Raw genomic sequence first — 25,835 nt, 5'->3', positions numbered from 1 at the left:
GGCTGTAGAGTGTGTTTACTGCCGTGACCACCAGCAGCCCTCGTCTCATTTCATGTTGCTTTTTCATACGTCGGCGGACTAATTTGCCTAATCTTTGCAGTTCTTTAGACCGCGGTGGAAACGCAGACAACAGTGGGCTGAAGGAACCTTTTAGGACTAAAAGTCCTGGGAACTTTTGGTGGAAACCCGGCTTTAGAGTGCGTCCACATTAAGCCTGTTCATACAATTTGTAAATATATTTTTCTCTCAGTTTTAGCCCTCTGTTCAGACTAAAACAGTGTTTTTCTTACCCCCAAAACGGCCTCCAGAGTGTGTAAATGTTAAAACGCCAGCTTGGTGTTTAAGTGTAAATTTAGCTTCTCCAACACTGATATAAGCCAGTCCAGTGAGAGTCAGTTAAGAAGACAACGGTTTCCAACTTTCTCTGTGATTTGAAATGTTAATATAGCTGCATAGTACCGTATTCAGCTATATTGGCTCGTCATTCCATGGGGCTGGATATCCTGTGGAATTTTGGCTTTGTAATTTCAGATATACTGATATTGACCTCTCTTCCTGGTCTTTTAAAGATACATTACCGTTAAGTCATACAACTTTCTGAACTTATCTTTTTATTCAAGAGTGAAAGTTAACCCTTGTGTCTACTGTGTGATTACATCCACATGATTCAGTGATTGCTGACCAACACTTTTGTGTGTAAATATCCCCTGAATGCACCAAGGGTCATCCCAAAAATACTGTCACATTATTAATACTGGGCCATTTGGTCTAAGATGTTGTGATATTGGATTTTACCAGTAATGCGCAACCTCAATATTATCAACTTCTGTCTCCATCCTCAAATTTATTTTCATCATCACTCTGCCTTGCTTGGATATGAATAGAAAAGAAGTGGAGTATACGTTATTTGGGGTTTTTGTGTTACAAAAAATTATATTGATGATAAGAATCACTTCTACCTCCTTGACATTAGCTGCAAAGTAATATATAGTGTTACTGTATTATTTAGAAAAATGAGTCCAACTGCTGGCTAGAAGGCGATACTACTGTATGTTGAATGTTGGGAGAGTTTACCCTGAAACAGAATAGGCCTTTTTTATTTATTTTTTTACAGTAGACAGTGTGGCTTGCCATAGTAGGAAAAGAACAGGTGTTACTAATAACATTAACAATCGCTCAGTTACATTCAAGTGTACCATTCAAGCCATGAGAGTGTGACAGTGTGATAGTGAGCCACCATCTGGAAGGACCCTGAACCTGAAGCAGCTAATTGGCATTGGGTCATTATTCATTTCATTATTTACACCTGTGCTTTTCCTACTGTGACAAGTCAAGGTGTCTACTGTACATAAAACAGGCCTACAGAAAGTTACACATTACTGCTATAATAATGTACTCTGTTATAATTTGGTTCACCTCCTTGAACCAGAGAGCAGGGAAAAAGCCTGGAACAATTAACAGCAGCCGTAGGGGCCATTTGTTTGTGATTCTGTAAAACTGACAGTCAGAGTCAACTCATTTAGATAGACAGATTGACCATATCAATGTGTTTTTTTTATTCAACTTGCAGATTAAAAATCTTTATTTACTATATATGTAATCTATATGTACACCGATCAGCTATAACATTATGACCAGCTGCCTAATATTGAGTAGGTCGCCCTTTTTGCCGCCTAAACAGCCCTGACCCGTTGAGGCATGGACTCCACTAGACCTCTGAAGGTCTGCTGTGGTATCTGGCACCAAGCCATCAGTAGCAGATCCTTTAAGTCCTGTATAAGTTGTGAGGTGGGGCCTCCGTGGATCGGACTTGTTTGTCCAGCACATCCCACAGATGCTCCATTGGATCGAGATCTGGAGAATTTGGAGGCCGAGTCAACACCTCCAACTCGTTGCCCTCCACATGATGTAAAAGAAAACGTGATTCATCAGACCGGGCCACCTTCTTCCATCGCTCCGTGGTCCAGTTCTGATGCTCACGTGCCCGTTGTGGGCGCTTTTGGTGGTGGACACGGGTCAGCACGGGGCACCCTGACCAGTCTGACACCTTTCTATCAGAACCAGCATTAACTTTTTCAGCAGTTTGAGCTCCAGTAGCTCTTCTATTGGATCAGACAACACGGGCCAGCCTTCGCTCCCCACGTGCATCAATGAGCCTCGGGTCTGACCCTGTCGCCGGTTCACCTTCCTTGGACCACTTTTGGTAGGGAACATCCCACAAGAGCTGCAGTTCTGGAGATGTTCTGACCCAGTTGTCTAACCAGCACTATTTGGCCCTCGTCAAAGTCGCTCACATCCTTACACTGGCCCATTCTTTCTGCTTCCAACACAAAGTTCAAAGTTCAAAATGTTCACTTGCTGTCTAATATATCCCCCCCACTGCCAGGTGCCATGGTAACGAGATAATCCATGTTATTCACTTCACCTGTCAGTAGTCTGAATGTTATGGCTGATCAGTGTATATCTACACAGAAGAAGAACACAATGCATGTCCCTCATATATTGTAGTGGCTAGAAGGGAGCCCGCAAACTGGGGAAACTCTCTCGCGAGACTGTAAAGGTTAGGTATTGATCTCGAATAGTTAGGGTTAGGCATAGGAATAGTTAAGGGTAGGACAGCTCGTCGGGTAGCTCGTCTCACGGGAGTTTTTTTTTACAGATTTCTGATCAGGTTTCGCTATTTACGGGCTACCTTTTAGACACGACCACAAATCGGGCAGAATATACGCATGCGCAGAGCGGACCGGGCAGCTGGGACGGATCCTGCAGGGAGAGAGGCGCACCGAGCTAATATAAATGTGAGCTAACTGCTGAACAGTTAGTTGTTGTCAGGACTTTAACACACTGTTAAGCTAAGCCTGGTTTCAGCATCTTCCCATCTCATCCATGATGTCATCCCCTTAAAGACAGTGGAGTCACACGGAGAAGGTAATGTACCGCGAGGTTGATTGCTGCTGATGACGTTAACAGGGTAACACAAAACTGTCCCCCGCACGTTAGCCTCCACTATCAGCTAGCCGAGGCGGTTAGATTCGCGCACATGTCTCGCTTTTAGCTGGAAATAATCGAAAGACACTTTTGCTGATAATAAATTGTGCGTTTGGTGTTTTTGTACTAGCTAAAGCTAACACTCGTTAGCCAGATGCTTTGCAGCAGACAGCCAGTAGAGCTAGCCTGCTAAGCTAATGTTAGCATTAGCTAGATTAGGGTCTCCTGAGGCCACCACCAACTAAACCTCTCCATCAGAGCTCGGTGCTAACTGGGTGGTGCTGTGTTTAAACGCCATCCAGCAGCTGATTTGACTGAGTTATGAGTGTGTGGTTGAAGACTGTCGTTGTTTCTGTAATCTGGAGGTAAAATGTGCACATCTGTAGCAGGTCCATGACTAGGTGTGAGACTCCTGCTGTCGATGTAGCTTCTGTTTTTCTACATGAATTTACATGAATCTTTCTTAACATCTCAACACATATTTGAAGAGAAACTCTCCTTTGGTCTCTTCTAAGAATCGCGTCATAGTTATATGTGCTTAATTATGTTCTATGATTATTTTATGACACCTTTATGTGCACAAGTGACTGGAGGATTTCAGTCTGACCAGTGACCAGAGCAAGTGAAGGTGTGCACAACTATGTGATCACATCCACCTACTTTTAGTATGATAGAATGGTTAGTGTGGCTCCTCATTGGCCTGTTTTTAGAATACGTCTCTGTGATATAAGTGATTGTTAAATATCTGTGCTCTAGGTTATAGGCGTATCGGTCTTTCTGAACTCTTTACCTCACGATTTGAAAGCAAATTTTCCCCCTTTTTTTGCTGCAGTCTTTGACATCCACTCCGCTGCTGGAGTTGCTGTGAGATGATGCAGTCAAACAGGTCAGAGTACAGTCACAGGCGGCAGTATAGTGACAGAAGTTCAAGACAGTGGGACGACTATGATCACAAATGGGAAGATAGGCGTGAACCTCACAGAGATATACCGCAGGATTCCTATCAGAAATATGGTGGCGATGGACATAGTAGTGCAGAGAGGACAAGCAGAAGTAGAGAGTACAGTGACTCACCTAAGATGGTGCACAACAACGACTCCTTGAACAGAGACTGGAGCAGAAAGAGCTCAGCGAGGAGAAACATGCCTTCACCTGATTGGGGTACTTCTGAAAAGAAAAGGCAAAGGTTTACAGATGATGATAAAGATGGTTACAGATACAGGCGTGAGCCTGAGGATAAAACAAACAGGCAGTCACCAGACAGTTTTTCACGTATACATGTAACCAAGGATTTTAAACATACACTACCAAAGGAAGAGGATTTCAAATACAGGAAAACACCTCAAGACTCCAGACACAGATATCGGCATGAGGAGGTCACCTATAGGCAACAACATGATGACGGCAGACAATCGTCTGGATATTACAAAGATCGACATGGCCATGAAAGGAATCGAGACTGCTCACAAGAGAGGACTCGATCACGAGAGCGCTCTACCAAGGTTAGTCAAAACAAACATTGTGTGTTGGCATCAGTGTAAGGATTGTGACAGTTGATTTTTAATGTAGTTTAATCACATTTTCCTCCATATCAAACAGAGTTATGCCAAACCCAGAGAGAGGAATGACAGCCCCTCGACAGATCACGATGATTATCGTCAAAATAGATCAAGGTTTCCATTGAATGGATCTAATGGACAGGTGGGTTTATTACGCATGTGGCAACTGGGACTACCTTTATCATCAGTGAGAGGTGGGTAGATTTGCCCGGTGAACAAAAAAACAACAAAGGTTGTTTTTTTAAGGAAGGAAGTTTTATTTATTTGATTTAACCTTTATTTAATCAGGCAAGTCTCATTGAGATTAGAAAATCTCTTTTTCAAGAGAGCCCTGGTAAAGACAGCAGCAATGGGGCGTTTCAGATAACATACACACAAACATTTAAAACACATAAAATAAACATGCAGTATCAAGTCACAGTACACAACATACACGCAAACGTTAAAAACACATCAAACAGAACATCCAGTAATCACTACAAAGTCATGTGCCCAGGAAGACGGACAAGAAGAAATATATCTAGCTATGGAGGCAATTACAAACTCCAATTGAATTGGCCTCCAGACTCTTCATTACATTTTTAAAAGCTCTAATTGGTATCAACCTATCCAGCTGCAAATCTGTCTGCAAACGGTTCCAGGCTGCAGCAGCAGAGAACATTAAGGACTGTTTGCCCATTTAAGTGCGAACTTTAAGGCCCAGACACACCAAGCTGACATCAAAGAACTAGCGGCAATGAAGGCCGACTGTTGCGTCGCCTCACATCGCCTTTGTCTTGGCCAACGAGTTGCATTTGAACACATTGCAAAGACTACAACAGGCGGCTAGTTAGCACGTATATGTTCTACTCCTGCGTGAGATGAAATAACTCTCCACACCAGCAGGCGGCGGTAGTCTGTATTCATCATTCGAAAAGGGAAACTGGAAGACCGAGGACGGCAGATATACAGGCCATTGTTATGATACGTACAGTAAGCAAAGCAGCATTTGTCGACAATTTTCACACCACTCTCACTCACCACTTGGCTTCATTCCAGATGTTCATGTCGCTGTGAAAATATCCGTGTGTTGGAATGATCAGATGAGATAAGGATGAAAAATGAGAAGAGCTTTCTGTTTATTTCCTCTTGACTTTACTCGTTGGCTTGCTTTACCCACTTCCGTTTCTCTTCTCCTGCACTGATTCGTTTAAGCTGAATCGCCATTCAGAGTGATTTCTCTCACCGACGAGCTCCACCGCAGATTCAACACGCTGAATCAGCCGAAAAAACCTCCAACACAGGCAGCACTAGAGCCGACGGTGCGGGACACACCGCAAAATCTAGGCTGTCAGACAGTTACCGACCGCCCGAAACTGTCCAACGACCGATGGTCGGCTTGGTGTGTCAGGGCCTTAAGGGACAGCGAGTAACAGGGTGTCATTTGAGTGCAAACAATAATTACTAGTTTTAGTGGAGGTATGCCCACAAAGATGGGAAGGGAGCAGACCAAGGATGGACTTATAAATAAATATGGGCCAATGAGTGAGTCTGCACAAGGCCAATGAAGGACACTGAACTCTGGCATAAAGGATGCATTGGTGGGTAAGAGCTTTGCAGGAGCAAACATTCTCATTTTACTGCTAAACAGTGCACTAGAATGTGTTTCTGAAAACATTTGAGGAGATGAATAGGCATTACAGTAACAGAATCCTGATTCATATTCGATCAGTGCTGCCTAGTTTGACCGTTTGATCGGAATTCAAGAGCAGTGATTGCTTAGAGACTCCTCGGATCTGATTGGTTGTTTTTCTTCGGGTGCAGAATCTTGCGAATGTCATTATGAGCTCTTAAGGGGACACAGAGGAACCCGATTTTTTTCACAGAGTCTCTGTCAGGATATAGTGACTGTTTGAGTAAATATGATTTACTCAAAGATTTAGAAGAAAGAAAGAATTTTTATTAAAGTTACCAACTACGGCTTTAATGACAGGAAGCAACAATTGCAGTGAGAAAGATTTCTTCAACTTCCGTGTTGTCCTAACCATCAACTGTGTGTCCTGGGAGCACAAGCAGCACCTCAAAGAGACAGATCAGTTATTGTGGTGTCCATGTGGTTTCTCCGTAGCCCCCAACATTGTTTGTCATTCTTTTGATTTGGTCTAATTACTAAAAAGCTAGGAGCTAGCTTCTCCTCATCTGCTTGAAAGGGAACCAATCATCTGGCCAGTAAAGAATAGGGCTCAAGCGATTAATCGCACGATTGTCCATCGTTAATCGCGATTAATCTAACATTTTTTCTCTGTTTTAAAATGTACCTTAGAGGGAGATTTGTCAAGTATTTAATACTCTTATCAACATGGGAGTGGGCAAATATGCTGCTTTTTGCCAATGTATGAATATATTTATTATTGGAAATCAATTAACAACACAAAACAATGACAGATATTGTCCAGAAACCCTCACAGGTACTGCATTTAGCATAAAACAATATGCTCAAATCACAATATGGCAAACTGCAGCCCAACAGGCAACAACAGCTGTCAGTGTGTCAGTGTGCTGACTTGACTATGACTTGCCCCAAACTGCATGTGATTATCATAAAGTGGGCATGTCTGTAAAGGGGAGACTCGTGGGTACCCATAGAACCGATTTACATTCACTGATCTGGAGGTCAGAGGTCAACGGACCCCTTTGAAAATGACCATGCCAGTTTTTCCTCGCCAAAATTTAGCGCGAGTTTGGAGCGTTATTTGGCCTCCTTTATGTGATACCAGTATCTTCATTCAAGCTTTAAAACTGAGCCCGCTACAACCTCCGAAAGATTGAATATCGGTTGGGCCCCACTGGGGCCTGTCGGATTTTTAAGAGGTTAATTAAAAATTACAAGTTGCGCTAATGTGTTGAAGAAACTAGTGGTGTTAAAACGAATTTGCGTCAATGTGTTATCACTTTAACTTAAACAGCCCTAATAAAAACCCAGTATGCTTCTAAAGGAAGCTTCTTTTAATCAAATAAAATAAGAGAGAGGCCCAATTCACTGTCAGAAAGTGCTGTTTAATTTTTACGATCATAGAATTAAAACTTTAGAGAGATGTTTAATGGCTAAGGTAGTTCCTCATTCTACAAATGTATTTGTCAAGCAAAGACTGCAGATAATGGTTCCATAAACTGTAGTTGCTTCTGTGTGTTTCCCATCAGTCTTTTGAGAGTGATGTCACCAAACAAAGCGCTGCTGTTCCTGAGCAGAAGAATTCCGCCAAGGGTTTCCAGCGGTTCCTCGATGTGCTCAACAAGGGTGTGAATGTCGCCACGCTCACTAAGATAGTGACTCAGACCCCCACAGAAGTGGATGTTCGACCACATTCTCCAACTTCTTTCATGAACACCGATCGTCCTTGGTCTCCCAGTTATGCTGGGAGGCAACAGGGAAGCCACCAAAATACCAGCCACTGGACTGAGAGCGAAGGATCCCAGAGACCGGCTTCTCCACAGCCTTGTCACAGGTCCTTCAGCCCAAAGCGGCGCTCTCTGTCTGATGAAAAGTGTCTGCAAAGGGGTGACGGAGAACAAAGCTACCTCAGCTCCAAAAGTAGATCCAGGTCTCCCTCCTTGGTGGAAAAGGTAACAGTGACAACTGAAGATGAGCACAAGCACAGGCAAATGCTGGATGTTTTGCAGGCCATTGGCATGAATTTAGGATCTGAGGAACTGGGCCAAATGTCACATCGGATCCAGGAGCGGTTATATGGAAAGAAGGATAGTGACCGCCATCGTAGAGGAAGCAGGGAAAGGGACGCAAGGCGAGCAATTTCACCAAGACCGCAAAGTAGATCGTCGTCATCAAGCAGATCTAGTTTTAGCCCAATAAATCAGGAGTATTACAAGAAAAAAGACTCATGTAGTACTCAGAGGGATGTAACAGAGATACACCAAGTACAGGTACTTGAAGCTGTTGAATATGGCCAGAATAGCAACAATAGCAGTGAGACATTTGAAGCCTATTCCCAGGAAAACACTGCTGACTGTCAAGCATTTTCTCAAAATTCTGCATACACTCTATCAAAGCCATCTCCCACACCTGCTATACCGATGTACTCTCCAGTAAACTGTGCACCGCTGCCATACCCAGCTCTGTCTCCAGCTCTTCCTCCAGCTCTGTCTCCTAACTTGCCCCACCTAGGACCCAGGCTTTTCTTGCCTAGCCTGCCTCCCTTCTTCCCTTACCCCCGTGTCCCACCTGTGAACCTCCTTCCAGCAGTACTCGCTCAAACGAGACACCTACTCCCACAGCAAATTAGTAATCCACCCTTTTTTAACCTGCCAGGTATTAATCCAATTCCGACTCTGATCACCACACAAAAACCCAAACCACTGTCAAGGCCCCGCTGTTTGCAGGTCATTGAGACCGAACAACCTGGATGAAGACGGTTGCATAGGTTGATAATCTGACTGACTGATATAGTTGAAACATTTTCATTTTTGCCTCTGGAGAATGGTAAAAGATCTTCATAAAATAAACAGCTGGGCCTTCATGGAGTTCCGTTTTAACCACCAATGCCATTTGAACATCACCTTCGAGAAAATGAACAATAAACATTAGCGAGCAACCTGTCCAGCAGCAACAAAAAGCAAGGCAAAAAAACAACACAGACAATGAGATTAATGCCTAGTTCACACTACACAACTTCAGCCCTGTTTTTACGCTCCCCGACAGTTTTTGGAGCTCCCAGACAAAAGCTCCAGATCAGAGGCAAATCAGCGTTGCCTCGCTGCTCGCACATCGGCACTCAAACGTCATTTGTGAATTGCTCGCTCGCTCGATGCGTTGCAGACACATTCCAGATATCTAGCATGCTAAATATCTCGACCTGTCGGAAACTCCGGCCACGAGCTACAGCCAATGAGAGTGCGAGACGCGGGTTGAGAGGGAACCTGGGGGAGGAGAGGTCGCCTGTAACAACAGGAACTTACTGCATGTGTTGTATTTCTTACACAGAGAAAAGTTATCGTCGTACCTAGAGGAATAAATAATGAAAGAGTGTGGAAACAGGCTATTTTATGAGCACGTGCCAACAACAATATCAGCAATGTCTCATTTACCGTATTTCTCGCATGTGTTTTTGTGACAAAACGTAGTTTGGAGACCTCATCAGGGATTCCTCCCAGTGAAAGTTCTTGTAGTGTGTGACCTCCTGTCTCCGGTCAGTCATGTAGTGTGAAAAACCACGACGATTTCAACACTCGCGATTAGGGATGCTCATTTAGAAAAAAATTCTTAACCGATAACCGACCCTTGTTAACCGATTATTAACCGGTAACCAACAAGATTTGTGCCTCGCGCCAGCTGCAGTGTACGAGCACAACAGACAGCCCAGTTCACCGTCCGGGAGCGTTAATTTAGCAGCTACGATGCTTCGTGTAGTGTCGCGGACATGCAGCCACGTTCCCAGTAAAAGTCTCCACTGCACAATTAATTATAAATATTTCTTTTAACCGTTTTAACCGATAGCGTTAATTGGTTAAAATGCTTAATGTCGGTTATCGGTTAAACGGTTAATTATGAACATCCCTACTCACAAGACAGCAAGTTGTGTAGTGTGAACAGTACTGTGATCTTAGCTTAACAGAGTTAAGACAAGTTAATTGACCAACCTATAGGAGGTGTTGGAGCTCTGTCCATTGCCCAGCCTGTTCTTATACTCATAGCACAATGTCATGCTAAAGAAAAACACAGTGTGAAGAAAGTGTTTATTGATTCTGACAACTTTGTTTTTTTGATTTTGTTAAAACACCATGATTTGATATGTTATAATCTTTGTTGAAATTATATTTATCCATAGAGGTCTTACTTTAGGATACAGGCCGTTATCCTGATTAAACAGTACCGTAGTCCAGTGTTTGGTCTTCAGAGGGTTTTGACGACTACAAAAATGTGCTCTACTCGTAGTTAAGCTTCTCTGTTTGTCAAGTTGATATGTTTTCTCTTTGTGTACACATGCAGAAAATGATTCTGTAAATATTTGAATAGCATAATATTAAACGCAATGATTCTAAGTAAATTGCCCAGAGCCGTTTAATTTACTTTTTTTTTAATTTTTTTTATTTTTTACTATGTTGTGAAGAAAAAAAAACATTTCACAGAAGAAGAAAACATTGGATGGGATTGTCGTGCACAAAAGTTGAAATGCCACATGAAATGATCCCCCTTGGCCGGCTGCACGGTAAATTCAGTTATTGAGCCGGTACATAGTACAGAGAACTACAACATCAGAATGTTGGAAAACACCACAGCGTGGTTTGGGAAATGGTTAGCAGTTGGTGTGTTTCATCTCATTTATCCATTCCTATACCCAGCAGGTTCATCACACATTATTATCTGCAAATACAGTATAGTTTGTATGGATACCATTCTTTGAAAAATGGGCCTGGGATTGTTTCACTTCATCTAACATCTGTGCAGCTTAAGTGCCCTCGAGTAAGACACAGTATTCTTGCTAACTGCCAGGGTGTGTATGTAATACTGCGTGTTTGCTCCTGCACCCTTGTTACCGGTGTAAGGGGGAAAGTGGATTTCACATTCGGATTAATGATTTCTGATGTTACTGATTAATCTAGCGTTTTTTGATTAATCATTTAGTCTGTAAAATGACAGATGAAAGTCAGAAGTTTTTTTGCCTTCAGTCTGTAACCAATGACCAAAAGTTTACAATTACTGACATAAATTATATGTACAGTATTTTTAGAGGCCGGGCCCTCTTGGTGCTTTTCTTCTTCTGTTCCTCTTCCTCCTCTTGGCAGGAATGAAGTCCATCCCTCTGTTTCGCAAAAACTGTAAACTTATTAAACCTATCTCCTCCCACATTTTTTTTCTCAATTGACACCAAACTTGCTGCATCTTTAGACTGTTTTAGTGTAAACAGTACTGTACAGAGCTACTGCAAAGTCTCACTAAATAAAGCTCCAATTTTCATGAAAATAAATGAGACAATGTTGAGGCCATGGTAGACGTAGGGTGGTCAATTTCAGAATTTTATCTGAAAAACTGTTTTTTTGACAGTATTTTGAATTCTATCCTTGTGAACCATTCAAGTATTTTCAAACATCAGTTTGTCACTTATGGAGCATTCAATCTTTATGAAAATAAATTACAAACATCTCTATGTTGTCTAGACGAAGTACGCGAATTCTCAGATTAATTTCCCCCGGGCAGTAAACTCACCGGGCTAGTGACTTGTCCTTGGTGATTGAGGTTGTGAATTCAAGACCCAGTCGAAGCTGAACGAACTTGCTAATGTCTTAAAGGATTAATGATGATGGACCGCCCTGTACTTCTCATTTGTCTTCCTCTTCTTCCTTTTTTCATCTTCATCCTCTTATTCCTCTTCCCACAGCTGCACAGCAGCTATAATTACTTGACACATTTTGGAATTGATCAAATCCATTTCAGATCTGTCACACCTTCAGACAAGCTCGGAGAGGTGAATGCAGAGCTCCTGAAAAATTCCTATAAACTAAAATTTTAAGAAGTCACATGACACTACTGTGCACCAAGAGAAGGTCGATCAATACTTGTACCACTCTTCAGAAGCTAGAAACTGAAGAACTAACAGATGATGTGATCTTTCCTAAATCTGGTACTGCTGCAGAAACAATGAATAAATAACTATTCTATTGACCTTTAAGATTTTGTTAAATAAAATAAAAAAAATCTAATCACCAATTTAATTTGCAGGCAATAAAAATCTTGGGGTCAGCAAAGACAGCATGCCATTCACTGACAAGTCTGATTTAACCTCCCAGTGACATCACACAGGTTGCTGTTATTAGGAGAGAGTAGTACACATTCTATAACACTGACTAAACTGTCCATGTGCAAATGAGTAGGATATGTTATTGTATATCATTCATATTTGTCAAAGGTGAGTGGAACATGAGAACAAGTCAACGCCTTGATCCCTCTGAGACCCACAATAGACCCGTTTTTGACTTTTTTTAGGGGTCTTTAGGGGGAGATAGCAGGTCAACAGTAGATGTCACATAGAAGTGGTGTACATCATCTGAAAGCTGGGAAAGTGTGTCAAGTTGTTCTAGTCATCAATCAGAAATAAACATGAATTAATTAAGGGTTTAGGACATTGTGATAGAAGTATAGATGGTCATTCCCATGCTCACTTATGTCTCAAGAGTTATTGCAGCAATTTTTGGGTTGATACTATTTGTTACACAGATTTGGTGCTAAATTTAAAAAAATTTTATCAATCAAGAATTGATAAAAAAAATGATCAATAATCCTTCTAAAATAGCACATTAAGACACCAAGACCTTGAAGAACACCATAGAAAAAGCCCTGCTGTTATTTTTGGATCAAAAACTTTTGACATTTGGAGATTTCTGCAAGAATTTCATTTTTTGGCGATTGGATGGCGAGCACTCAGAAACCCCCTTATTATCAATCTACTTTAGCTAGGAAAGCCATCCATCCTCTGAATGCTCTAGGTCTCTAGTTTGATCCATCCATCCTCTGAATGCTCTAGGTTTCTAGTTTGATCCATCCATCCTCTGAATGCTCTAGGTCTCTAGTTTGTGGCTGTAAAGTTTCATGGGGCTGTAGAGGTCACAACAGCTAATTTTATACAGTGAAGTCAAGTAAAAAAAAAAAATGGTCTCATTACAATGAAATGGTTACTATGGGAACTAACATCATCACACATGAATACAGTTGGACCCCTTTGAAAATGGCCGTGCCCGTTTTTCCTCACCAAAATATAGCTTAACTTTGGAGTGTTATTTAGCCTCCTTCCTTAGGTTTTCTAGTTTCATATGATATCTGAACCTTTACTGTACCTATCAGACTGAACCTGTTACAGCCTCTGAGAGACAGTAAAGCGGTCTCAGAGGTTAATCATGATGAATGTGTTCATTACTCATCAGCTGAACTCTTCCTGCGGTGTCGCTCCTCCGTCCAGCAGGTGGAGCTGTTAACATCCACCTTTCACCACCACCGAGGCAGTGAGAGCAGAGCCAGCAGCAGTCAGGAGTCTGGCCCCCTTCTCCTCACTTCAAGCTCTTTAGTATCATCAATGATTGTCCTTGCCTTCTGCTGAAGCTTACTAAAGGTCAGTTTTGGCATTTCACTATTCAAGAACTTCACTTCCAGCCTTAAAATAGCACGTTTCCTCGATGCGACAGAGGAAGAGGTAGTTAGAGCCGCTGTAGCAGATAAAACAGTCTGTTAGCTGTCAGGCTAAGCTAAGCTATCTAAAACACACAGGATGTAACGCTGGTCAGTGTCGCTGTGTGTTCGCTGCTTAATCTGTAAAATAACTTCTATTACATTGTGTTACAGTACCAGAGAGGTTGGCTTATCAAACACTAACCTTTGTCTTTCCTCTAAAGTAGTCGAAACATAAGCCAAGTTAAAGTCTCTGGTGACGTTACTGAAATATCTGTCATGAGCAATGAAATGGGTTGTTTAAAAAAAGTAGTTGGCATTTTCTATTAGATCATTTTACTGTGCTGTCAGTCTAATTAATTCAGTCATTTCCCCACATTGTTTCTACTTTACAGTGTACTGACTGCTCATTGTTTCTACTTTACAAAGTGTACTGACTGCTCATTGTTTCTACTTTACAAAGTGTACTGACTGCTCATTGTTTCTACTTTACAGAGTGTACTGACTGCACATTGTTTCTACTTTACAGTGTACTGACTGCTCATTGTTTCTACTTTACAAAGTGTACTGACTGCACATTGTTTCTACTTTACAGTGTACTGACTGCTCATTGTTTCTACCTTACAGAGTGTACTGACTGCACATTGTTTCTACTTTACAGAGTACTGACTGCACATTGTTTCTGCTTTACAGAGTGTACTGACTGCACATTGTTTCTACTTTACAGAGTGTACTGACTGCACATTGTTTCTGCTTTACAGAGTGTACTGACTGCACATTGTTTCTACTTTACAGAGTGTACTGACTGCACATTGTTTCTGCTTTACAGAGTGTACTGACTGCACATTGTTTCCACTTTACAGAGTACTGACTGCTCATTGTTTCTACTTTACAGAGTGTACTGACTGCTCATTGTTTCTGCTTTACAGAGTGTACTGACTGCACATTGTTTCTACTTTACAGTGTACTGACTGCACATTGTTTCTACTTTACAGAGTGTACTGACTGCACATTGTTTCTACCTTACAGTGTACTGACTGCACATTGTTTCTACTTTACAGTGTACTGACTGCACATTGTTTCTACTTTACAGTGTACTGACTGCACATTGTTTCTACTTTACAGTGTACTGACTGCACATTGTTTCTACCTTACAGAGTACTGACTGCACATTGTTTCTACCTTACAGAGTACTGACTGCACATTGTTTCTACTTTACAGTGTACTGACTGCACATTGTTTCTACTTTACAGTGTACTGACTGCACATTGTTTCTACTTTACAGAGTGTACTGACTGCTCATTGTTTCTACTTTACAGTGTACTGACTGCTCATTGTTTCTACTTTACAGTGTACTGACTGCTCATTGTTTCTACCTTACAGAGTGTACTGACTGCTCATTGTTTCTACTTTACAAAGTGTACTGACTGCACATTGTTTCTACTTTACAGAGTGTACTGACTGCACATTGTTTCCACTTTACAGTGTACTGACTGCTCATTGTTTCTACTTTACAGTGTACTGACTGCACATTGTTTCTACTTTACAGAGTGTACTGACTGCTCATTGTTTCTACTTTACAGTGTACTGACTGCTCATTGTTTCTACTTTACAGTGTACTGACTGCTCATTGTTTCTACTTTACAGTGTACTGACTGCTCATTGTTTCTACTTTACAGAGTGTACTGACTGCTCATTGTTTCTACTTTACAAAGTGTACTGATTGCACATTGTTTCTACTTTACAGAGTGTACTGACTGCACATTGTTTCTACTTTACAGAGTGTACTGACTGCACATTGTTTCTACTTTACAGTGTACTGACTTCTCATTGTTTCTACTTAACAGTGTACTGACTGCACATTGTTTCTACTTTACAGAGTGTACTGACTGCACATTGTTTCTACTTTACAGAGTGTACTGACTGCTCATTGTTTCTACTTTACAGAGTGTACTGACTGCTCATTGTTTCTACTTTACAGTGTACTGACTGCTCATTGTTTCTACTTTACAGTGTACTGACTGCTCATTGTTTCTACTTTACAGAGTGTACTGACTGCTCATTGTTTCTACCTTACAGAGTGTACTGACTGCTCATTGTTTCTACTTTACAGAGTGTACTGACTGCACATTGTTTCTACTTTACAGAGTGTACTGACTGCTCATTGTTTCTACCTTACAGAGTGTACTGACTGCACATTGTTTCTACTTTACAGAGTGTACTGACTGCACATTGTTTCTGCTTTACAGAGTGTACTGACTGCTCATTGTTTCTGCTTTACAGAGTGTACTGACTGCACATTGTTTCCACTTTACAGAGTACTGACTGCTCATTGTTTCTACTTAACAGTGTACTGACTGCACATTGTTTCTACTTTACAGAGTGTACTGACTGCATAGTGTTTCTACTTTACAGTGTACTGACTGCACATTGTTTCTACTTTACAGAGTGTACTGACTGCACATTGTTTCCACTTTACAGTGTACTGACTGCTCATTGTTTCTACTTAACAGTGTACTGACTGCACAGTGTTTCTACTTTACAGAGTGTACTGACTGCACATTGTTTCCACTTTACAGAGTGTACTGACTGCACATTGTTTCCACTTTACAGAGTACTGACTGCTCATTGTTTCCACTTTACAGAGTACTGACTGCTCATTGTTTCTACTTTACAAAGTGTACTGACTGCACATTGTTTCTACTTTACAGAGTGTACTGACTGCACATTGTTTCTACTTTACAGAGTGTACTGACTGCTCATTGTTTCTACCTTACAGAGTGTACTGACTGCACATTGTTTCTACTTTACAGAGTGTACTGACTGCACATTGTTTCTGCTTTACAGAGTGTACTGACTGCTCATTGTTTCTGCTTTACAGAGTGTACTGACTGCACATTGTTTCCACTTTACAGAGTACTGACTGCTCATTGTTTCTACTTAACAGTGTACTGACTGCACATTGTTTCTACTTTACAGAGTGTACTGACTGCATAGTGTTTCTACTTTACAGTGTACTGACTGCACATTGTTTCTACTTTACAGAGTGTACTGACTGCACATTGTTTCCACTTTACAGTGTACTGACTGCTCATTGTTTCTACTTAACAGTGTACTGACTGCACAGTGTTTCTACTTTACAGAGTGTACTGACTGCACATTGTTTCCACTTTACAGAGTACTGACTGCTCATTGTTTCTACTTTACAGAGTGTACTGACTGCTCATTGTTTCTACTTTACAGAGTGTACTGACTGCATATTGTTTTTACTTTACAGTGTACTGACTGCACATTGTTTCCACTTTACAGAGTGTACTGACTGCACATTGTTTCCACTTTACAGAGTACTGACTGCACATTGTTTCTACTTAACAGTGTACTGACTGCACAGTGTTTCTACTTTACAGAGTGTACTGACTGCACATTGTTTCCACTTTATAGAGTACTGACTGCTCATTGTTTCTACTTTACAGAGTGTACTGACTGCTCATTGTTTCTACTTTACAGAGTGTAATGACTGCTCATTGTTTCTACTTTACAGAGTACTGACTGCACATTGTTTCTACTTTACAGTGTACTGACTGCACATTGTTTCTACTTTACAGTGTACTGACTGCTCATTGTTTCTACTTTACAGTGTACTGACTGCTCATTGTTTCTACTTTACAGTGTACTGACTGCATTTAAACGTAAGAGAAACTGACTGAAGTATGAATCCACACGACTGGGAGGCTATTCAAACACTCCGGAGAAACCTGGACCCAAATCACCAGAATGATGTTAATAACAGCATGGAGAATGCCTCAATAACTAATAATGAGTGGGATATGAGGAGAAACCTGGACCCAAATCACTACACTGACATTAATAACAGCATGGAGAAGGCCTCAAGAACTAATAATGAGTGGGATATGAGGAGAAATCTGGACCCAAATCACCAGACTGATGTTAATAACCGCATGGAAAATGCCTCAAGAACTGATGAGTGGGATATGAGGAGAAATCTGGACCCAAATCACCAGACTGACGTTAATAACAGCATGGAGAATGCCTCAATAACTAATACTGAGTGGGATACCTTCTGCAAATACTTAAGACACACTGTTCATGAAGCAAAAAGCAGCATGGGAGAGAATGTGGGATGGAGGGGACTCAGTCCTCCCTCTCGTAACTTTCACATTAGAAGGGACTCAGCAGTTGAGGACCCAGATGGAGACCCACTTGAAATAGATGAAGAGGATCCAGAGTTGGCAAGAAAGAGGAAAGAGCTCAGGGAGATAGAGGAGCGAATAATATTTAAAAGAGCTGCTATTGCTCTGAAAACAGTTGAACCGTTTGTGAAGAAGACAACAGCTCCAGACTTTCCCTGTAATGAACAAGCCGCTTCATGCGAAGGTGCAACTCTTAAAGACAGGGTGAATGTAATTTTGCAGCAACGACATCCTGCCAGCCTTCTGTCAAAGGTGAGTAATAGATTGATGGATCAGATAATCAATTAGCTATTTTAGACCATTAGTTTACTTTGAGAATACAGTGTTTTCAGCTTACAGAGGCCAACTGCTTTCCAGATAATATACTGTATTGCTTCCTTGTTTTTCAGGTCCGGCCACCCAAAGAGGGAATGAAGTCTTTCAGCCTGCTGCAGGACGATCATCCCCTGAAGCTCAGAGTGAAGGCACTAATGAAGCAGAGATATAGTGATCCGTTTGTTTTGCCAGCAAGCAGAGAGGTTTGTAATATTTTTTGCCCCCTGCTTTGTGGAAAATAGCCATCACTTTCATATTATATTAGATAATCCTATAAATAAAACTTAAAATATACACAAATTGAAATAAGAGAAGACACAAATCACACATGAATTAGTGTTTTGTCTTAAAGTTGAATACAATTGAATAATCATCAAATGCCTATCCATCCATCTATGTTCAACTGTACACCCACTTATAGGCTGAAACCTTTCACTGCATGCACTGGTTGAGAGAGTGGGTACAGCTTGGACAGGGTGCCATATGGTTAACCCATAGGCCCAATCTCAACGTCCACACTCACAGACCCTCAGACTTTGAGGCGTGTTTCCGCAAAGTCCGTGAGGCTTTAGGGCTGTTCCACTGTCAGATCGTCAAGTCCTTGAGGGCTCGATTGAGAACATTTTGAGCCCTTTATGAACACTTTCTGTAAGTCCGCATCTCTGCAGACTTTGCCTGAAGGAATTACCCACAATTCATGTCGCTGTGACGTTAAACACAGGGTTACCACGGTTACCAGGGGAAGCCCAGAGGCGTTAAAAAAAAAAAGGTAAACAAAGAGGATGGAACATGGGTGTTGAGCCAGGCATAAATAAAATTTACACAGAAACATTAACATTAAGGAATTAAGATGGTATATAAAAACATGATATCAGAGGAATGCAGCATTACTGACTATATTACACACCTGGTTTATTCATCAGCCATTTCGTTTAATTTTGCTCAATGAAGTTTGACAGAAACAAGTACATTGATTTTTTGACAGTTACCTCTAATCTCGTAAAACAGGAGCCTGGTAGACGTTCAAATAGACGGTAAAAAACGTAAAATAAAAACCCATAATTGACATCGTCAAGGTAACGTGATATGTCGCCGCAAAAGTGCTGTCCCATTCATATTTCTCCCATTTCAAGCCCTTGCAGCCTCTCACACTTGAGTGGTGGACACACTACCCGCATGAGACGCGCGTGGCGGCTGCGTGGCGGCTGCGTGGCGGCTGCGTGGCGGCGTTTATTTTATAGAATAGAAGGCTCGCCTATTTTTCAGGCGAGCCGCTTGCGTCTCAGCTGCGTGTCTCAGCAGCAACAGACAGGGAAAGTGATCTATTGACTGTATATTAACTTCATACCAGCAACACTTTACTAAAGTTTTGAGGTCTATCTGTAGAATATGTTACGGAGATGAAAAAAAGTAAAGACTTATTTTTAAATCAACACTTCCTGCTTTCATTTAAAAATAAAAGCCCTCAGGCATTTTTTCTATATACAGAATCCATTCATTTGTTAACACAAGGCTTTTATTCTGAAATATGAGCAGTCAGTGCTGTGGAACACGCAGTCACTTTGAGAGCTCCAAGAATTGATAAAGTTTGGGGTTTAAATCAACACTTGCTTTCATTTCGAAATAAAAGCCCTAAAGCGGGTTTTCTTTGCACAGAATTCCTTCATTCGTTAACACAAGGCTTTTATTCTGAAATATGTGCCGGACAGTTATGTGGAACAAGCAGTGACTTGGAGAGTTCCATGAATGAATATAGTACGGAGTTTTAATTGTGGATTATTAGGGCCCGAGCACGAAAGTGCCAGGACCCAACGGTGTCCTGGCACGAAGTGCAAGGAACCTATTGTTTTTCTGCAGATTATTATTATTTTTCTGCTGCGAGATCGCGTTTTTGAGGCCTTTCCCATCCCCCAAAACTCACGAAAATTGGAACATGCGTCGGGAGTGGCGAAAATTGCAATGTTCTGTAGTGTTTCGTCGCCAGCTGGCTCCATAGCGCCCCCTAGCGCGTTGAAATCGTAACTTTGTCAAAGTTCATCCGATACTCATGAAATTTGGTATGCATATCCCACTCATCATTTGAAACATATTCCAAATTGGGTTTCATTAGCTCCGCCCACCCAGAAGTCGGCCATATTGGATTTTTATGTCATTTTTGCGTTTTATTGGCCGCGTACTTTAACGAACTCCTCCTACAGATTTGATCATATCGATTTGAAATTTGGTCAGGACCATCTTAAGACCTTGAGGATGAAAAGTTATTAAAATGGTGAGTGTTCAGTTAACGAGCGGACCGTGGCGTGGCGGCCATTTTGAGCCATTCGCCAGTTATTGTAACTCAACTGTACATAGTCCGATCTGCCCCAAATCTCTCAGGTATGATGTTGCTCCAGTACTGATGACATGTATATGAAAAAATATACTCATAGCCCCGCCCCAAGACGTTAGCCCCGCCCCCTTTCATATCTCATGAACCGTTTGTCGTACAGGCTTATGGGAGGTGTCATATCACTCAGCAGAGAGTTCCTGTTTTATTCGTTAAGGGTAGCCCCGCCCCCTACACATTAGCCCCGCCCCCTTTCATAACTCATGATCCGTTTGTCGTAGAGTCTTGTGGGAAGTGTCATATAACTCAGCAGAGAGTTCCTGTTTCATTGGTGAATGTTATGCCCGCCCCCTACACATTAGCCACGCCCCCCTTCATAACTCGTGAACCGCTTGTCGTAGAGCCTTGCGGCAGGCGTCGTGGCGCTCGTCAGAGTTTCGGTTTCGCGGTGCCCGGCCGCGTCGGTCGGCGTCCCGCCAGCAACCCCGACCCGCGAGCAGGGGCGAGGGCCCTTTCATAGCTGCGTGCAGCTCTCGTTACTATTATTTTCTAATTACCACACGTTTCTGAACCTTTCTCTGTCTAAAATAAATATAAATTATATTTATCATGAAGTTAAATGGCCATTAAAAGGTAAACTCTATGCAGAAAGAAAGGGCTGACAGCAGCAGCAGAAACACAGCAGAAACACAGCCGACACGCAGCCAACACGCGTCTAGTGTGAACACCAGACTCCTGCATCACGCAGCCACCACGCGACGCAGCCGCCACGCGCTCCTGACGTTGGTAGTGTGCCCATGGCTTCAGCCATTTACCAGGTGACGTCATCAAGTCCCTGAGAGTTCAGGGCTTAAGGCCTTAGGGGGGACATTGAGATCGGGCCAGAAAGACAACCACACACAATCACATGTCTTTGGACAAATTTGTCATCAAATCTATTTTTAGGCAAATGTACAAAGAAGATAATACATAGAACATAATTTCATGTTGGTTCAAGTTAAAGGTGCTCTATACGATATCCAGCGCATCAATATAGCATCAAACAACTATTGTCTACCCCAGGTTAACATTTAGCATTTAGCTCTGTCGGCACTGTTGCCGTTGTCTTCAATGTTAGTGCTGTTAGCACCGTTAGCTACGCACTGCCGGCTCAGCTGTCACCATGTTGAGAGCCGTGCGGAGGCAATAGAAATGCTCCCAATCTCACATTTAGCACCTTTAAATCAGAAATAGACAGACATTGACATACATAACAAAAACTGTCACATTGTAAGATCTACAATACTGATAATTACAGGACCTTTTCCAAGTAAAACCCAAGAAAAATAATGTGATTTGACAGACATGGTTTCACTTTTTTTTTTTATACTTCAAACACACAATGTTGCGATAATACTATAACAATTATTTAAATAATGGTTGTTTTCAAAACCACTTACCATAAAAATGTTTGCTTAACTCAGTAACTTCATCGTGTTTTTGTAATAGTGCCAAACCGATAAATCGGCTGGCCAATATACTGGCCGATATTAGCTTATTGCAGATATATTGGTATCAGAGTTCATGTCGGTTCTAGTAACAAGAAATATCAGCACGGGAATGCCTCGAGCCCTTTCAGACATGCAGCCCTTTACGCTAATCTGATGGCAGTTTAACATGTTGGTTTTCTGTCTTTTGACTGCTTGTCGGTGGGCCTTGCCACGAACTCCCATCTCCTGGAGTAGCCTTGATGCTGATGTGGCTATGAACCCTCTGCGGCCTGCCTCAGCTGGTCGTACCTTTGGTTTCCAGCCACGTTGTTGAGTGTTGGCTACAAGCTCAGCATACCTCAGTGTCTTGCGCTCCTAGGCCTCCTCCACTTCTTCCTCCCAGGGCACTGAAAGCTTGATGAGATGGAGTGAGGCCGGCCAAAGCACAAGGTCTGGTCTGAGGTTGGTTGACGCGATCTGAGTTGGGAAGCAGAGCCTCCAGCCTAAGTCTGCCACCATCTTCCAATCACACGCCCCGCCCAGCTGCCCAGTATCTGGCCTTGATTCTTCCTGGATAAATGCTGTTGTCAGACAGTGGGATGAAGGGGGAGGAAGGGCATTGACGCTTTTCCGCCGATTTTCCAGCACTGCTGCAAGACACAGTTAGCACTGGTTGTGCTGCCAGGTGTATCGGCCTCGAGTGAGGCTGGTCTACAGCCCGCTAGGGGTGGGGAAAAAAATCGATTCACCTATGTATCATGATTTCTTTTTACAATTTTGAAATCAATATATTAGCTTCATTTGAGTATATGCAGAGTTAGAAGGAAGTAACCACTTTTATTGTTGTAGTCTGAGTAACTTGACGTCATATCCGGTCCGTATCCGTCAACCAAAACAAACCACAGTCGAGCCGAAACGAGAAAGTATAAAACGGCGGAGGATCAGTGTGGATACGACCTGCACCCTCCCATTTTAAATCCAGCGTGGTAAACACTACACATCCAGTAAAGGATGGAAACACTTTGGGTTTCACACATTGACAGGAAAAGCAGAGCTAGACATCACGGCTAAAGCTGCATGCTAACTCTGCCATGGACAGAAAACGTTATCGTATCGCGGTAACGTGCGGTCGAGCCGGCCATCACTCTCATCTCCGTGGTCAAATGGGCCGACGCTACAACTGTAGAGCACCCATATACTGACATTTATGTTAAATGCATTCAAACGGCCCTGATGGAGCTGACCATGGATGGATAAAGAGAACGGAGCTGATGGGAAAGCTAGAGACCACCTTGGAGAAGTTAGGGAAAGTAGACACGTGAGACTACATCCAGTTTTCAAAATAAGGTGTTAACAAAGGGAACTGTATATACAAAATACATATATGCAAATAAGATTGATTGGATTATATTAACCAGAAGTTTAAAACAGTACAAGAAAATACCACTAATTTCTGAGGGAAATTTCTTTATTCTTTGATTTTTGGGTTGCTGGAAAAAATGTAATAAATATTTCCTGACAATGACTGATATATTTGACTTCAGGACATCTCTGACTACATACATGCTGAAAATAATTTTTTTTACTGGATTAATTTAGATATTTTCCAAAGTAAACATGTGGAGTCTTCTCAGTACCACTGGCTTAGATTCTTGGGAGATGGTAGGACATCATAGGCAGCCTTGACGGTAAAGCTCTTTCCAGGAGATCATTTTCTCCTCTACACCCTTCCATCTCATCCATTGCTCTTGCTTTGCCTGAGCCACGGGCTTTGTACGTCTTGTTGCCTCCTGCTGACGTATCTCTTCCACCACAAGCCTGCGTCTCTGAGATGGAGTAGGCCTGTTTAATGCTGGTGTGCTGGCCTAGGCCACCCATCCCTTGCTGCACTTGGCTCACAATGTTAATTACGATGAGATTTCTTTACAGACAGTGCCTTCTATAAATTAAAAAAGTAATTGGGTTATTTATTTTAATGGTGCTACAATGAGATGTTTTGTTCAATACAGGGTCCTAAATTAGCACCCGCCAAATGCGGGTAAATTGTTGGCAGTGGCGGATAAAATCTTCAGGCCATTAGCCACTTTGGCAGACAGGGAAAACGCTAGCACTATGGCGCATACGCACGCTGTATCATGTTTCAGTTTGTGTGGGACCGGAGCCATGGCGGAGAGAAAAAAAAGCACTCGACAGCATGGCGCTACTAAACCTGAGGGGTGCACCTTATTTTTTTCCTGAATGTGACACTGTTAACAACAAATCTGTGTTGCAATCAACAAGAGGAGAGTTAGTAATGTTACCTGTTAGCGGCCAGTGGCAGCACAGTCCTGCTTGGGTAAATACTAACGTTAACGGAGGTATTGAGTAATTATTATTATGAGATGAAAAATAGGGCTTCCCCGGAGTGTGTAATTCAAACACTGTAATTTACCATGCATGGGCCTATAATGTATTTTGTGTAAAATGTACCGAACATTGAATGACATCAGATCTAGAATGTTATTCCTTAATTTAGTGCAGAGATTTCAAAAGTGGCAGATAAAATTTCTGAGTGGCAGACAAAAAAATACTTATCTGCCACAGTGGCAGGCAGTGAAAAAAGTTAATATCAGACCCTGGATCAATTACAAATAGAGCTGTCAATTTTAACGCGATAATAACGCGTTAACGCAAATTTGTTTTAACGTCACTAATTTCTTTAACACATTAATGCAACTTGCAAATTTTAGGTTGTAGCGGCTTAGTTTTAAAGCTAGAGAGAAGATACTGGCATATGAAACTAGAAAACCTAAAGGAATCCATTGTTACCAACCAGGAAAGAAAAAACTGTCATGGCCATTTTCAAAGGGGTCCCTTGACCTCTGACCTCCAGATATGTGAATGTAAATGGGTTCTATGGGTACCCACGAGTCTCCCCTTTACAGACATGTCCACTTTATGATAATCACATTCAGTTTGGGGCAAGTCATAATAGGGCTGGGCGATTATGGCCTAAAATAATATCCCGATATTTTTAGGCAATATCATGATACACGATATATATCACGATATTTTCAAATATCCTCTAAGCACTTCATAAATGCTCGATTTAACCCATTGATGCATACAATCACACCAATATGATGATTCTTGTAGTCCCTTCATTAGTGGTTTCGGAACAAGTTTTGGTACTATTTTAATCTTGCATGCAAAAAGGGGGAAATCACAAGGTCAGTTTAATAAAACAGTATCCAACAGTATTCACTTTAACCAAATAGTTTTCTGGCAATACATGCTTTATATATTTTGATAAATACATAACACACACACACACACACACACACACACACACAGTTTTTAATGGCATGTAATAATTGTAAAGTAACTTATTGTTATATTTATCAGTAAGCTGTTATAACATTGCTGATAATAAAAAATATTATATTCCCACTAGTGTAGAAAGACTCACCAATCGCGAGGTGTAGCCTACTGTATGGCCAAAGCTCTGCAGTCTGGTCCACTTATTCAGGCTCACAGCTTTGGTTCTGTTAGCTGGACGTTCAGATCGGTATTTGTGGAGAAGTGGGTCACCTCTGTTAGCTGGTTGGCCAACTTTTCTTTCAATGAAATGTAGAACTCCGGTAGAGCTTTCTCTGCAAAAAATTTGCGACCAGGCAGTTCATATTTTCGATCAAGTGTCTTAATGAGTCTTTTAAATCCCGGATTTTCAACTACGCTAACCGACGTTGCGATGTAGTTGTTTACAGCGGCTGGGATTTCTTTCCATTTTGCACTTTTTTTGTAATGTGGGATGCTTTGGAAAGCGAGGAAGCC

The 25,835-nt window shown here is 41.8% G+C and overlaps 1 protein-coding gene across 2 annotated transcripts in view; it reads left to right on the top strand.

Annotated features, from left to right (window-relative positions):
* The first annotated feature begins 2,605 nt into the window (after positions 1–2,605).
* The window catches only part of LOC141765116 (uncharacterized), a 29,474-nt gene continuing 6,244 nt past the window's right edge, over positions 2,606–25,835 (top strand). Inside the window, exons 1-6 of one of the 2 annotated variants that reach the window (XM_074631051.1) lie at positions 2,606–2,928; positions 3,821–4,490; positions 4,588–4,689; positions 13,499–13,645; positions 17,371–18,164; positions 18,302–18,430. In XM_074631051.1, coding sequence (XP_074487152.1) covers positions 17,412–18,164; positions 18,302–18,430 — 882 coding nt within the window. In that variant the 5' untranslated portion in view covers positions 2,606–2,928; positions 3,821–4,490; positions 4,588–4,689; positions 13,499–13,645; positions 17,371–17,411. Of the gene's footprint in view, positions 2,929–3,820; positions 4,491–4,587; positions 4,690–13,460; positions 13,646–17,370; positions 18,165–18,301; positions 18,431–25,835 lie in introns of both variants that reach the window. The other variant, XM_074631050.1, reaches the window with a different exon arrangement.

Source organism: Sebastes fasciatus, chromosome 3 (genome assembly GCF_043250625.1).
Source record: "Sebastes fasciatus isolate fSebFas1 chromosome 3, fSebFas1.pri, whole genome shotgun sequence".
NCBI classification, from domain to species: domain Eukaryota; kingdom Metazoa; phylum Chordata; class Actinopteri; order Perciformes; family Sebastidae; genus Sebastes; species Sebastes fasciatus.
This window is presented reverse-complemented; position numbering and strand designations above follow the sequence as displayed.